Consider the following 16,777-nt stretch of genomic DNA (forward strand, 5'->3'; position numbering starts at 1 on the left):
TTACATGCACAAAGTATTGTGGTTTTTCCCCTATTTCCAAAAAGACAATGTCCCGACTAAGATGTGTTTTCTGTGTTTTTCTTAAATGATTTCTTACCAGTGATGAACTTGTTGGATTGTTAAATATTGTCTCCTTCTTTTATTTCTTCAGCTACCCTCTTGATTAGGTCATTGTTATGTTTTTCCAAAACCTGTTGATATATCAGTCTCTCATAACGTTCAAAAGTATGTAGGCTTTACAACCATAAACATACAGCAAACTGTGGTTTGAAAAAAAAATCTGTGAAATAAAATCTGCTAAATAATATTTCTAAGACCTGAATCATATTGGCATATCCCATGTCTCAATCAGAAAATGTTAAATTTGGACAAAGGCCTAATGACCTTCACATACTAAATGTTTGTATTCGTAATAATAGTGGAATATTAGCGTGCATGTTTGTCCATTTTTTTTTACAATACTTGCCAGAACAATATAATGATGATTTATATGAAGGTTGCTTTCCTTTTGCCCATTTCTTTAGTTTTTAATCTTTCTCTTTAATGGGTTTTAGGTCTGGAAATAAGGTGTACTGCTTATGTTCCTTTGTCAGCAGCCCATTCATCCTCCTACCGGATCCAGTTCTGTAATTTACTTTTCACTTTAAATCACAGCCCTCAGGAAGCATTTAGCTGAATTGAGAATGTAAAGTGGCATCAGAGGGAAGAATACAAAAAAATCTTTCTTCTGTTTTCCTCTACAGGGTCAAATGGGATTAACCGAGGCCAGAACACATTAGCTTGGTTTTATGCCATTCAGTCTCCCCCTCAGCAACACCTGTGATTATTTTACATTGTGTCAACATAATGGGTTCTGTCAAATTTGGCTGAGAAGCTGGAACTACCTGTAATATGATTCACTGAGTGCGGATACATTCAGTAATGTTTTTGAACCTGTCAACAAGAGTAAAGAACTGGAGGGCCTGAGTGTGATAAAAACAAGTAGCCTAATGTTAGAGAAAGGACACAAAATTAAGAGATGGACAGAGCAACAACATCACTCTGACATTTTGGCAGTGTTCAAGCAGCGCTGAGTGACACATTAGACACACACACTGTTCTGCACGCCTGTCGAGTGGTTCAGCAGTTACATATTTCGACGTGGATTGCAGTCTAGCCCCTAAAACACGACATGGCAAAACTACTGAAGGGACAGATCACACTTGTGAGAAGTTAAAGAGCAACAGCTAGTTGTCAAGAAAATGTGTGCGATATGTCTGTGCACTAAAAAGATGCAGAACAAAAACACTGAGATAAAGAATAGACCGCGTGGGAGAGAAAGACAGTGAGAGGAAAAGGAGAGAAGCTGTGACGGAGAGAATCAGATTATGACAGTTTAATACGGAGACGCCACTAGTTAACTTCTTTTTTTTGGTCGACGAGCTGCCAAGTTGGATCACAACGAGCAGACAACAGAGGCATGAAAAACTTTGGTGTCGGTCGAGATCAAATGTACTCATGTCAAAGTCAGGGCCAGCTGCGGGTCTACGGGCTAGACAAAATAACACAAACTCTCTTTTTGAAGTTAATAAATAATTTTTGCATTCATCAGTCACTCTTGGTTAGTTTCTATTCGTGATCTCTATTTCTCATGCTGTTATGAGTTCCTTGACTTATTTTTCAGATGATCTGGCTGATACACCTGCTATTTGTGCGCAGATGATTTGGCTCCTTGCAGTTCTGTTAGTTGTCGCTTCAAAAGCTCACATAACAAAGTCTTGATTGCCAGGCTGCTTTACAGCTGACAAAGGCTCCTAATTAGCATTTAGTATAATGCAACCCACTCTGCTAGAAGTGTTTGTAATTGTAATTCGTCATATTTGAAGAACTTTTTTCATTAAGTGTTTAGCATATTTTCCTCCCACACCTTGCAAATAAGTCACCTTAATTCGACATTTAACAAAACTGTACTACACACTACAGTGTTTTATGACAGTAAAAACTTTTAGAAAATGTTGGTTATTTTTTATTTTTAGTTCATACGACTACTGTTCAGGGTTTCTGCAGGTTTCAGAAAGTCAATACACTTTCTTTCATAATGCTAGCCAGAATGCAATTTAAGATTGATTTTTAAAAACAAACCCAAACAAAAGATGTGAGAAATCAAAACCTTGCAATAACACAGTTGCGGCTTCAATTTGGGGACACAATGCCAAGTGCTTTAATAAAGTAGATACAATGAAAACAAAGGTATACACATAATCACCCACCTCGCAATGTGACTCGCAATTTTGAAGCACCTGTTGACATCGAATTTCCTTTCAATGCAGGTAAACTTCACAGGCCAATTCACACATTTCCTTCAGATTGTTCTTAAAACTTGTTATAGTTTTATTGATCAAAGTATGTTAAAGCTTCTGTGCGGAGTTTGCACGTTTTCTGCGGGTGCTGCAGCTTGCTTCCTTAGTCCAAAGACATGCAGGTCAGGTTTACTGATGACTCTAAATTGGCCGTAGGTGTGGACGTGAGTGTGAATGGTTATCTGTCTTTATGTGTCAGCCCTGCAATTGTTTGGCTACCTGTCCAGGGTGTACCCGCCTTTTGCCCAGTGAAAGCTGGGATAGGCTGGTGTGCCTCTCACTCACAGCAGCATAGGGAAGCAGACCTCGGCTTGCAGCTACATATGACTTCACAAATATTTATCACAGAAAGCCTGTACTTCAATTTCAAAAATGTTTTCAACCACACAAATCTTTGTGTCATCACTGATACAACCATCATAACTTAACCTCTGCATCAACACTGCGAGTTACAGCAGCTAAACCCTGAGGCACTGGCTCCCTATCAAAACACCATGTAATGGTTCTGATGCTGCAGCTCAAATGCTGCTGGTGATGCCTCGATGCACTTCGTGGCTGGCTGCTGTGCCTCCCATTCAAACTCTGATGCTAAGTCTCCATGACATTTGGCCTGGTGAGTGTGAGCAGCATCCCCATCCACAACATCAAACAAATCCTTATTCAGCAATAAGAGTGCATCAGAAAGTGATGCATCATCTGCAAAGAATCAGAGAACAGAAAATAGTGTGACAAGCTTCTTGAAAGTCAGGTTTGGCCCAAATGGTGATTTGTAGCCTAAATGTTGGTAGGTTGTCAAGTTTTCTCAAAAACTATTAATTGTGCTTTTTAATGTGCTTTTTTTGTGTGTGCCAGATATGACCATATAATGATGAGAGGGTGAAGCTGTAGAGGAGTGAGGGGTGGATCTGACTGAGAACCTGAGGACACCTCTGTGCTAGTGACATGTCAATTACAGCTAGCCGCACCCTAAAGCATACCCAGCCTTATCATCTATTTTACTTAAAATGTGACCATTATTTACAAAATAAACATCACGCTGTATTGAAGAATACTTGAAACTAGCAGTAGAGCCATAAACTCGTTAGGCCAATATTTACTGAGGTAATAAATTTAGTGAGAAGTAGGATAACTTTCTCATCGACATCTATACAATCAGACAATTGCAATCACTGGAGTCGCCCTCTGCTGGCCATTCGAGAGAACGCAGGTTCAAGGCATCTTTTACATTGGCTTCACTTTTAAGATAACCCCGTAAAAGAGTGAAAACAAGGCAAACCACTGTCACCAAATGTTGTGACGAGGAACTCAAGCAGACAAAATAAAAATAAAAGCTTCTCTGCTTCAACAGTTTGATACCAGACAAAACTGATAAACACGCTATGCAAATGAGGGATTCACATTCTGCCTTAATGGATGTATTTCATCTTTTAATAGAGAGGAGCTTTGAGGATGAGGACCCTCTGTTCCATCCCATCTCTGGGAAACTTTCCCAACAGAACAAGCCAGAAAGTGGTGATACTAGTGGTACTGCAACTAAAGTGAATAATTACTACAGGCTCCATTTTTTTTAGTATATTTTGGGGCACTTTGGATTAGAAAGCACAGTGGAGAGAAGGGAGCATGACATATGGCTAATTTTTTATGGAAAGATTTAAATTTAGAGTTAGACACTGCAGCTGTGCAATTTACAACCTCCAAAAAACGTTTAAAAATTTTATTGCGAATAAGGCTTTCTCGCATGAAATAATAGACCGATGCATACATTAATATGCATATAAATATTCATGAGGTGATTTGCATTAAGCATTTCTGATTAATTGTGAGTTTCAGTTTGTGAGTGCGCACAAACTGTACTCTTTTTGGAATCTGCTGCTTGCAGTGTTGGATGGATGAAGGATCTGGACATCAGTGTTTTGCCAGTTTTGCCAGTGCCAAATAGAGATCATTTTTACATTGAATGTCCATAGAGATATAGAAGCTCATATTTCCCTTTCAGTAAACTTCAGTTTCTCCACAGGGATATCTAAAAGCCACTCACATGTCTTGATGCATCCCTCTTGACACAGCTGAGCTTTTAGAGTAAAAGGTACATAAGCCTGGGGGATGCTGACCTCTGTGCCTATGGAAAATTCAAAGTGTAAGTTTGAGTGCATGAATGTGTAGGTGTGTGCGTGTGTGCCTGGTGGTGTATGTGTGTGGTGCATTGGGAAATGGAAGATCGATCTCCATTATTGGTGCGAATTGGCTCTATAAGGAAGTCAGTCAACCAATATCTAAAAAGGCGAATACAGAGTGATAAAAACACACCTACGTGCAAAAGATGCACACACATATGCACCCACACACATCGCATGCGCATAAATACACATACAAAGACACACACACACTCCGGATGTGAGTGGCTGGTTATTGAAATTTCTGTCCAGTGGGAAAACTGGAGCAGGTCAGAGAAACATGAAGGTCAATACTGCTGAGTGGCACACTGCAAGAGTACGCTGTGTAGGTGAACCTACCCACACTCACACATGCAGGCTGACACACACTCGCACGTGCGGACTCAAACTGAGTGTGAGACAGTCAGAGAGAAAAAGACACGCCCCTCTCTTTTAGTTCAATCCCTCGGGGAAATTACATACTGACACCTCTTCCCTTGCTGTTCTTTCACCCACTTCCTCGGCTCTTTTCTTTCCTCTCTGCCTTTTATTCTCCCCTCTATTCAAGTCTCCATTCAGTAATGCTCTATTACCACAATGGAAGCACCGCAAATCGAATGAGAAGGAAAGAGAATAGCACTAAAACACACAAACAACCCCCCAAAACACTGTGAGATATTAAGAGGGAAATGAAGCTTGAATAGAAATGTGCATCCCTTTCATCAAGGTTACTTGGGAGTGCATTCATCTTTTTTTGCTGCCTCCTTTATGTTGTCTAAATGTGAGTATTTTTTCTAGCTATGTATCTATGTATCTATCCTCCCCATATTCTGGCGATTGAGAAACTGCCTATTACTCATGCTCCCTCTCTCTCCTGCCTCTGCACTCACGTCCTTATCTAACTTGGCCTCACTGGTGGTTGGCTACTGCAGCGATGCCAGATGAAGAGAAACCATCTACTCTTTTTGTAACAGGAGCGTGGGCAGGCCACCCACCTTAAGTTTTAGATAGATTTTATACATTGGCTGAGAAACAGCGAAGACATGTTCCAACTTTTTCGAGCAGAGTGAAAAAAATAAAAAGGTTGTTTTTCTGTAGCGTAGGCAGTAGTAAGGAGGAGACAGACACAGAGAAGGAGAGCTAAGTATATACGGTATGTTTATGTATATCCCTGTGGCTTAACAAACTCCCTATTTGCTAACTAGTGCACCACATTTACTTTCATATTTTATTTGATTGTTCAAATTCAAAATGTACATCTTATGAACTATCCAGGGAACTGGCTTATCCGAATTGGCTACTCCCATAGGTTAATCTAATGACAGGGCTCATTATTAGCTGGGGCTGTCACTCTAACTGCAATATTGCAATTCCATGCTACTGACACACCAGCTGCAGGGGATGGCAGGCAACCACCACAACTGCTATGTTAATGTTTTTTTTTTTCTTTTTTTCATGGGAGCGGTTCATACTTACACCACACTACAAATGCCAGCAGAGTGACACATTTATTCTGCTCTGAGCACTGCAAGTTTTCCGTTTTTTTTTTTTTTTTTTGGTCGCTGGGAGTTCAAAAGCATTCTGCTTAGGATAAAATATATAGGACTGTAAAAATAATGGATTGACCTACTGTGACATCATCAACTGGTTTGTGGATTCCTATTTTAAAGCCTTGCATTCAACTATCGGCATATTGGTTTTCTGAAGCCAGAAGTGACCATTTTCAGGTGAGAGGCTTGTACTGTGGAGGAGCTTGGGTTGGAACTGACTGAGAAGTCGAGGAGACTATTGGCAGACAGACTGTCACCCATCACTTTGCTAAAAAACAACAATGGAGGAAAAACCACACAGAACGCAGGGTCCATCCTCTCTCCCAAAGTACTTTAGCCTTCCCTTTATCCAGAGCAAGGGCCAGAGCAAGTAGGCACTTCACCTTGTGCAAACATTTTTTTTCTTCTGCAGATATTCTGTATCATAGCAACCAGAAGCAACCGCAGCATCTCAGCTGAAAAAACGCTGCGGCCCTTACCACGCCTCATTGCCTTTCTGCATTTTAACAATAAACAAGAACTTTAAACTTTAAAGCTGTGTTACCTATGTCATCTAAAAAACAGCAATATATCTTTTAATAGCCTCACAATAAAATTCATTTAAAAAGTACTAATATACGGATAAATGAAGTTATTGGTAAAAACAACAAAATATAGCGGCAACGCTGCAGATTTCACTAATGAGCAACCAGATGCAGGGGAAATGCTTTCCCCACAACAACCCTGTTATCAGCGGCATATTATCTCTTCACTTTCTTATCTTTTTAAAACTAAGAGACTTTCTGGTCTGTGCCTATAGAGCATGAGAATGTGGGTGAAAATCAGATCTAAAAAGATGGGCCCGGTTGTCTGTCACAGAGAATAGTGGATGAGGGAGCAAAAGAGCATTGGACTTACAGAACTTGTGGCCACTTAGAACATTTTCTTCCTGATTACAAGCTGACCGCAGCTGTTCTCCCTCAGTGAGGTAAGAAACTTTTCAAGCCTACAAAGGCAGGTTTGATATTCAGAAAAGATTCTGAGTGGAGTATAACTTAGAAATAGAAAAAGAAATAGTTGCAGTAGAAGAACTTATTTGTAGTCTTTCTGCCTACATGAGGTGAACGGTGACTCATCAGTTGATTCTTTCTTCTGTTTAGCTCGAAGCGGTGAATGTGCCCTCTAGCCTGACACAGCCACCTGACAATTTCACTTCCCTCTCATAGCTTGACTTAGACATCATTTACTGTAAAATAGGCTAGCAGTAGAAGAATACTTAATTTTTCCTTCACTCTGGCATAAAGCTTGCCTCACCTTATTGTGTGAACACAAAACTTTTGGGACCTCTATTAGCTTTTGCTTGTTATTTTCAAAGTAGAAGAGCTAGAAATCTAATCAAACTTTTCAAATTTCCCTTACGCTACTTAAGACTTATGGCATGCAGTTACATGATCATGCTTATGTTATCTTGAAGTTATTATAGCTCTTTATAATACTGGAGAGTTTCAAGAAGTCGCAAGTCATGTCATGTAGCATCAACTGAGCCAGTGAGACAAAGTCTGGATTACATGCCTTCTATATGGATTATAGCAGCAATGATTAAAATCATTTTAAACAACAAATATTAAGCCCATGGAAGACCTCGTATAAAAATACCCAAGCCACATGTGCATTTGTGTGTGTGAGTGTGTGTGTGTGTGTGTGTGTGTGTGTGTGTGTATGTGTGTGTGAGAGAGAGAGAGAGAGAGAGAGAGAGAATAAATACTTAGATGGACCACTTTCCAAAAATTGACTTTTGAGCTCTTTTTTAAACTCTTTTTAGGACGTCTATCCGAACCTCACTAGCAAACTTCAACCTGCCTATAGCCCCAGAGCTTTCAGACAAATCTTTATTGACGATTGTCAATAGATAAAACAGTCTTCAGGGTCTGATGGGCTGTTTTGATGTCTGTTTTTCATATTCATTGTGAGCAAACAGGTTGTTTCTTGACGATAGGACTGCATCTAATGAGCACATATATCTTGAGATTTGACTTTACATCGAAGATGATTTACTCGTACAGTGGAAGTTGGAATTCAACAGCGACATTTCTAAAGCAGGCTTAAATCAAGGACTGCAGTGAAAAGGAATCCCAAATATGGAGAAAAGGAGGGAAAATAATGTACTCTTTCCATTACCAAAACATACATTATGTTCAAGGGAGGGCAGTCAAGCCAAAGACATAAGTTCTTTTGTATATGTTAAAGGGGATGGCAAATTGGCTGCATTTGCACAGCACTTTTATGTGCTGCAACCATTCTAAAGCAAACATAATGCCAGACTCTGATTAACAAAAATCACCCACTGCAACACTGTGTGCGCTCTCTCTCTCTCTATGATTATTATGCCTGCTCTCCCCTTGTTTTTTATACTACATTGACTCAGCCAAAAGACTATGAATGTGCCATGATCATTAGCTAGCTGTCTGAATGAATGGAGAGTGTGCAAGTGCCCACTCACAGTCTTTTGAGTTTAGCAAGTCAGCAGGGGGTTTGCACACCAGCAAATATACAACCATACTATATATTTACCGGCAGGTAGGTGCAGGCAGGGCAGTGGGCTGTGCAGGTACGTGCAGGTACGTAAACACACACACAATGGGGGGGAGAAAGAGAGAAGAAAGCTTGCTCAAGACTCTGCAGGGATCCACTTGAGATAAAATTCAGCAGCACTGAATAACGCAGTCCATTTATCAAAGAAAAAACACTAACCCTGACACAAGCACGTACATGCATGTATATACAGCACTCTCAGAGGGTTGTTGCATAGTGAAGGTGCCCTTGTGTCAGTGGTCATTTATCAGAATATCTGATTCAAAGTGCTGGGGCAGGCAAAGCCCAGTGGTCTCTATTTGTGCAAATGTCTTCTCATCACTTTGAACCCTATAGCACATAATTCCACAATGCTGCGCCCTCGAAAAGTAAAACACTCTCTCCCCCGTGTTTGGATTTGCATCATTCAGCCACAGTGAGCCCTGCAAACAGGAGAAACCCTAGCAGGAGAAAGGATGAAAAGAGAAACTGTATTTTAGTCCAATATGCAAGTGTGAAGCAGGTATGAATGAGTGTTTTTTATTAATAAAAAGGGTAAAAACAACCAGGTCCAAATAATCAAATAACAGTTACAGGCTGAAAATGTTTCCTAAACTCCAGACTTACTGCGGATATCTTGACTCAGAAGACTTATTTGATTGTTATGTAAATCAGAAGCAACAGAAAAGATAAATCATTCTTCTTCTTCAAAACATTCTTCAGTTACAATAGATTTAAACATACACTGTAACAACTGCTCTAAATCTATGGCCAAATGTAATGTTATGTTTTTTTTTGAAACAACAGTAAAATCCTGTAAATCTCGATGCTTTTTTGAGCCAAAAACCACACTTAACATAAACATGATTTACAGCTCTATGCAGTATTTTTTATTTTATCAGAATTTGGTCCAACGGAGGGACAGAAGCCACATGCAGCCATCACTAATCATAATATTATCTACAGGTTAGCTACAGTATTTTCTCACATTCTACTGTAGAATACTGTTATAGATGTAACAGGTATATACTATTGAAGTAATTATAGTAGCGATAGTGTAAAATTACAGTAGGATGCTGGCGACTGTAACTGCCAGTAATTTACTGTAATTTTACGGGAAAAAAATCACAGTGTTATGTTTTGTGTACAGCAACAACCACTAAACTGAGCCTCTACAACTTAGTCCCTTATGTTTTAGGTTAAAGTGGTGATATTAAAAATGAATGGATCCTCACCAGGCCAGAGGGTAAACCATAGATATATTAATAATAACTGGATGCCAGACCCCAAGATTCCAATGGAGTTGCTCACCTGGTGCATACGCCCAAAAAAGATTTTCCCTCGCAGGTATACTTCTGCGTAATGCAGCCCACTGAGCAGTAGTGCTTCCTTTAGTGGCTCCACCTGCAAGTTCCTGCTCAGCTCATAGACCATAAACTGTGATGCTGTCGCTGATTATTAAATCGCTTTTCTTTACTGTGGGACAGTAATAGATACATAAAACCCGCGTGGATTAAAATTCATGACAGAAAGAGTCGTAATTGACCTTGTTTGCAGTTTGAGGTGTCCTATCAACAAGGCTGAGTGGTGTTCCTGAGGGCCTGCACAGGGTAAACTCTTGTGGGCTGAGCCAGAGTAATGTTTTAATCCGACCAAAAAAAAAACCCCTGATTGATGCTGTGAACTTTAAACTGACATTTATATGGAGACACTAAAAGCAAATTGAGATTAACATTAATATGTTTTACAGTGACACATAAAGCTAAACTGCTGTATTAACACAGCTGTTAAAATGTCAAGGAAGCAGATCCAACTAAACAGATCCAGAAAACTTATAGCTACACATACAGAGGGGCTTAATTTTGGATGTCCAGCTTGTCTGTTCCTGTCTGCCCCTCACCCTCAACAAGTCAGTGTTTTTGATGCATAGAAGAGGGTTTGTTTTTTACCATGCATACAGCATGTGCTTGTACTTCAATGGCTGCTCTGTGCTCGCCATGATCAGATGATGAATCAAATGACCGAACCCTAAATTTCAAAGAGAAATATACACAAGGCAATTAGTTTTTAAAAAAAATGTTGTTTATGTGCATTTATCTACTCGTGATATAACAAACGTGGCTGAATCCACGAGTAGGAATTAATCAAATGCACAAACATATACTTGAACAAATAACTTGAACTCAAGATTTCATGTTTTTTGATTGAAATAATGGGGAAAGCCCTGTTCTGACCCATCCGCTGCCTCAACCTGGCTCTTAACAGAGACTACTTTACTCCCTTCCGCACATTGGTCACATGATCTCAACCTTCCCACATGTGTCGATTACACACAAATTGCTAGGTTGTGATTAAGTGGAATATAAATAAATTGTGGTGCATTACTTTACCTTGGCTTACATACAAACAGTACATCAGAACTGCTTAAGTTCATAATCAACTTGCACTGCGCTCTGGATCAGCTGATGCACCAACCCAGCTTTCCTTCTGCCATCACTAACTGGGCAATCGATTTAAACTATCAGATCACTGCACATTCTCCGCTGCTGCAGCTCCTACTCATGTATGTCACACCTTACCTGTTATCATCGAGTCCCTCAACGTTTGTACTCAAGACCAGTGTTGGGAATTGTAGTCGTTATGGATCCTGCTCCCAACAGTTTTATTCAGACCGGTGGCAATCAATGCAATAAGTCAGAGAGGCGGAATGCACACTTGATGGATATGAACTGCACGACTGACAATATACGGAGCTCTATATGGCCACAATAGCCTATTGTATTACTGTGGTCCACTCTGCAGGAATTTTGCTGCATGTAAATTAGGTTACTATCATGCAAAGCACGTTATCTTGTCTTCTTTCCTGTCACTCTACGTTGTTCTGTACGCTTACCGGAGCTGTGGATCTTTGTCTTCAGTTTAAAGACTTTATATTTGTAGATTTACATACAACTTACAAGTGTTTGCTTTAAAGGATGTCTATTATTTGGAGCATGCATGAGAGGTGACATTCTGTGACCTACATGAAAAATGCAGGCTGTAGTACATATTGCTACTTCAGTTTCTGGAATGACTCCATCTAAAGGTTTTGAGGATCATGTTTTACAATGGTTATCTGGTGCTGTGAAATTTGTTACAATCCATTTTCTCTGTAGTGGCTCTTCCACCACTTCACACACAGCTCCAAAGTATACTAACTACATAGGTCACTAGTCTTGTGCTGCCATTTGAGATAATTTCATTCAGTCTTAAGCGTTGACTTATCACACACAATGGGCTCCAGTGCTGTGTGTGTTTGACCGAATGCGCTGAACATCAACTTCTCCTGTGTTTGCTGCATTCTGCTGCATATCAGGCAGCTAGTACTCACATTAAAGATAAAAGGAGAGTAGACAAGATAAAATAAAGGTTTCACAAGTCAGATGTTAAGGGGAAAATTGTTGCATTTTCTCATGAATAACTGAAAATTGACAATTTGGGATATTGATTGAAGCTCCACTGTTGTGAATCCAGTTTTTGATGGATTCATCTCTTCCTATTATTACTTTTTGGTGGCTTTAAATTAAGCTTTACCAGGAGCCAAAGATATCTATTTAAATTTATTCTTAATCATAAATTGTTAGTCAGTATGTGGTTTGAAATGATTTCAAAGATACAGACGTCTCTGTCAGTAGTTACATCGACAGCTCAGCTGCATGTCCTGTTGTCTTGCCCTTGCAATGGAAGTTGGTTGGGAGCAAGAAGAAATTTTTTGTCTCAAAACTGAAAATGATTACAGTAGTGGAAAGTTTTATAGGCTGGACCTACTCCATCCAACAGTAACACATGTCATTCAGGTCAATTATCTGGCTAGCACGATACTATATGGTCTACTCTATAGAGGTTTTGGACACACACACACACACAGATAAATAATCATAATTTTGTTGTTATAGTTATAAATGCTCTTTTACTACTTCACATTCAGACCAGAATTTTTCATTGCTTAACACGCCAGCTTTGCTGAATGAGAGCCATCTGTGCAGCTAACTGACGGCATGATGAGGACGACAGACGCAGATAATTATCAAGGAACTGAAGCGGTGGGGAGGGAATAATCACACCTGTCCCCAATTGTTGCTTCTAATTGTTTTTTAAAGGTATGCACAGTTGTTTAGTCTCACACAGACTGTAAGGCATTGTTAAAGGTTTGAATTGGAACAAGTATGTGTAAATAAAAAACAAAAAATGCATTTGCACTTACAAAAAGATACCCAGAACAGCAGAGCTTATCAATTACATACACGAGATAAGCACCAACCACTATTTAGTTGAATTTTGTGGAACTAGGGAGTCTCTCTCTCAAAAACACACAAGCACATAAGCACCAACCCAGATGCCCCGACGAATTAATCCTCACATCTGTTCTGCTGGAGACTGAGGAGAGATTAACCTGCTGCTTTTACCGCCTCATTGGCTCACATGCACAAACCAGTGAACACACACACATACACACACACACACTCACGCAGCACTTTCACTCCTGCATACTGTACATACATATGATTCATGAAAGCACACACACAGAGATAAGTGTTTGTGGACACTCAGACGCTCGCATTAGTAGGCATTTTTGTCATAATCTGTCAAATCAGAGGATAAGAGTCATGACATCACCAAAAATCTTTTCTGCTGAACTCAAGAGACACAACTGTAAAATCTCTAAATGTATTCAAACCCAAACAAATGTGATACTTTTAAGCAGCTCCTGCAAGTGGCGCTGCACACACTACATGCTCAACAGCAGCCAAATCACAGACAGTATTACAGTATCAGTGGCACCTCAGCAACAAACCACTCACAAACAAACACAGGGTGTAAGAAAGGAATGCAGTTGGACAAGACTCTCAGCAAGGTTGACTGACAGCGGAAATGCATATGTGGAGGGCTGACTCAGAAGTGTACTAGCACTGTACCAACACACCAACATGTACACACACACACACGCCAGTATATATGAAGGCTGAATAACTAAAATTGTGTATATGTAAATAATTGATATTTGCCCTACAACACACTGATACTAAACAAGTGTTTCTTCTTATGGGAGATTGTTTACATGTTTGTTTATATCTTTCTTGTATGAATGGCTAAATTTGTGCATGTCAGGTTGTGTGTCATCACCGTGCATGCACATGTGCCTGCATCTCTGTGAGTGTGTGTCAGTCTAGGTAATTGGATCTGAGCAGAACATGTCGACACTGGCAGCCAATCAAACATTTTTTTTCGATTTTGCTGCCAACATTAAATCCCTCTGCAATATAAAACACAAATGCAGACACATGCACAAACACACACAGTGTGTATACACACACACACACACACACACACACACACACACACACTAATGCTGCTTGATGACATGTGTAAGGCTAGATGAAAGCCATAATTTTAAACTGTAGGTATCAGTCTAATCGCACAACACAAAAGAAGGAGACAGACCAAATTGAGATGAAGAGAAAAAAAAAGACGGAACGAAATGAGGCTCACTCCTGCAGGGATTGCAAGAACAAAACTGCATCAACTCAACTGAAAAATAAAGCAGCCTAAAACACACACATACATACACACATTCACAAATAGAGACCGTTGTGCAAAAAGCACTCATCCGCCATTCAAACAACAATGTCACTTTAATTTCCTCCCTTTCATGTTTATTGCTGTTTTATGTTTTATCTTTCTGTCTTTTATCTGGCGTGCACACACACACACACACACACACACACACACACACACACAGACATACACACACACACACACACACACACACACACACACACACACACACACACTCACTCACTCACTCACAGAAGCCCCAGGCAAGTAATAAGTATTTCACTGACTCAATCAGCAGAAACACAGAGAGCTGCAGCAACAGGAGCTGAAACTTACCTCCGCCGGACAAAACTTACTCATTCGCAAAAACAAGAGCGGTGGGGGAATAACAAGAAGAAGTGAAGAAGTGTGTGTGTATGTGTTTGTGTTAGACAGAGAAAGAGAGAGAGAGAGAAAGAGATCAAGCTCATAAGACCAATCATGAAGGTAAAAGCAGGACAGCAGGTTATATTAAAGTGAATCTATCAACATACCTGTTGTTCTTACAGGCTGGACAACATTTTTTTTTTTAAAGAGAGAGGAAGAGGGAAGAGAAAAGAGGGCAGAGGGCATGGAGCATATAGCATCCTGTTTTTCTAACAGTCTGGAAAAGAGAAAAGAAAAGAGGGGAGTAAATCTTACCTGGAGTTGTTCGGACAACGTGGTGGACTGTCTGGTAGTCAGGGCTGGAGCTGAACTCTCCTCAGGACGCAGAAACACTTGCTGACCGCGTCTGCAGGCATCAAAAACAACAGTCAGGACCCTCTGTGTGAGTGTGTTTGTGTGTTTGACTTGTCCGCTGTGCACACATGGAGTCAGCTGTTACAGTCTGACTGATAAGCTGCAGGAAAAAGTACTTTCATACACACACACACACACACAACAACTTATCCTTCCCCTGAAGTGAGGAGTGCAGGAATTTAAAGGTGTGTGTGAGGGAATTTAGGGGAAAAGGTGAGTGTGTTTATGTGTGTGTGTGAGCCTGTGTAAAGTCCTTACAGGTCCTCTCCTTTCTTCGTCTCGAGTGCAGTCATGTCATCTCCACCTGTCGTACGCAGAGAGAGCGCTGGAGTCACACACACATTCGCACACACAGGGACGCACCGATGCACACACTCGCGCCGGCAGGCTGAGACACACACTGGGGTGCTAACACCACGAGCTGCAACGCATAGAGTGAACACAGTCCCTCCTCCTCTCTCCACCCACCACTCGCGCGCTCTCTCTCTCTCTCTCTAGCTCTCTCTGCTCCTCCTCTGGGTCTTACTGCCTCCGTCAGCCCTCCCCACGTTTCACTTTCTGACTTTCAGAATGTGCACTGGCAGGATACACACAATAAACACACTATAGTGCAGGTACAGCACAGGACTGACCCAGTTTGACCACATGGGAAGCTGTGGAACTAAGATGCCAATAGCAAATATTTAGAATAGACTAAGACTAAATGCTGATTTTCATTCCATTTTTTGACACTTCTCACCACAAGAGAAGAAATCACTAACCATAGTGTAGGTTTTAAACATTTAAAAATGACCAGTGTTTCTCGACAAGCAACTTCATGTGAAAATGCAAGTTACGACGATGGGAAAACCGTGTCGATTATAACTAGTGAAAACCTGCTAGCAGAGACGGTCGAATAATTACAATGTGTCTGACTTTGACATAGTGTGTTTGCAACTCCAACGACATCTCATCCTATCAATAATCAACTTTAGAGTCTTGAGAGCCTAACAAAAAGATGGAAGAAAGACATCAGAAAATACTGATATGAACAAGGCTTCTTGGAGCGCTTTGTTTTTTGTCATCCAGATCACCAGAAAAAATGTTGGCACTTTAAATTTCTGCAAACCAAGGACATGCTACATATGCATGCTATTATGTAGCAGATGCAAACTTCATGTTTCAATGAAGCTGTGGTTTACATGTGGTTAAGTATGTGTAAAAAACCTACTTGTTTGTGGTTAGGAATACATTACATGTTGGCTTAAGATATACAGTTTTGGGGACACGATCGCTGCGTCCAGAAGAAGCAGCCATGTCTTCGTTAAAAACAACAGCTTTTCATGGAAAAATCCCCACAGTGGGCCAATACACAACATTGACGTTTCAAGCCTATAAGCAGATGGAAAAAACACAGGCTGCTAAAAAACAGTCATGTTTGGAGCATAAAAAAAGAGAAATGACTTTGATTTGGTTGTTTGTTGGTCCACCATCACCTCCACCTCTTAATGAAAAAGTCAGCTTAAATATGACATCATTTTAGAAATGCTGATATGAAATGAATGAAATGTGCAAATGACATGTATATGTTTTTGTCAACAAGACCTCTCACCATAAGGTCCATTTATTAAGCTTTTCTGGAGCTTCATCAGTAGGTTAAGTTTACCCATTTGTCAGGGATTTCTTTTCCTGGGCACTTTGAGGACTTCTCTTCTATATTTGCTCAAAACATTTAAGTTTAAGTAAACACTTATGTGACGCTGTGATCGATAGCACAGGAACGACTACTAAATAAATTCTTATGTGAGATTGTGAGTTGAGACCTGTCTCA

General features: G+C 40.2%; 1 protein-coding gene across 1 annotated transcript in view; it reads right to left on the reverse strand.

Moving 5' to 3' along the window:
- The window catches only part of LOC121943070 (cGMP-dependent 3',5'-cyclic phosphodiesterase), a 121,101-nt gene extending 105,721 nt beyond the window's left edge, over window positions 1–15,380 (reverse strand). The window contains exons 1-2 of the mRNA XM_042486447.1: window positions 15,226–15,380; window positions 14,869–14,959 (exon numbers count right to left, since the gene is read on the reverse strand). Of these exons, the coding sequence (XP_042342381.1) occupies window positions 14,869–14,959; window positions 15,226–15,260 (126 nt within the window). The 5' untranslated portion in view covers window positions 15,261–15,380. The remainder of the gene's footprint in view (window positions 1–14,868; window positions 14,960–15,225) is intronic.
- Between the last annotated feature and the right edge of the window lie 1,397 nt (window positions 15,381–16,777).

Source organism: Plectropomus leopardus, chromosome 5 (assembly GCF_008729295.1).
Source record: "Plectropomus leopardus isolate mb chromosome 5, YSFRI_Pleo_2.0, whole genome shotgun sequence".
In the NCBI taxonomy this organism is placed as follows: domain Eukaryota; kingdom Metazoa; phylum Chordata; class Actinopteri; order Perciformes; family Serranidae; genus Plectropomus; species Plectropomus leopardus.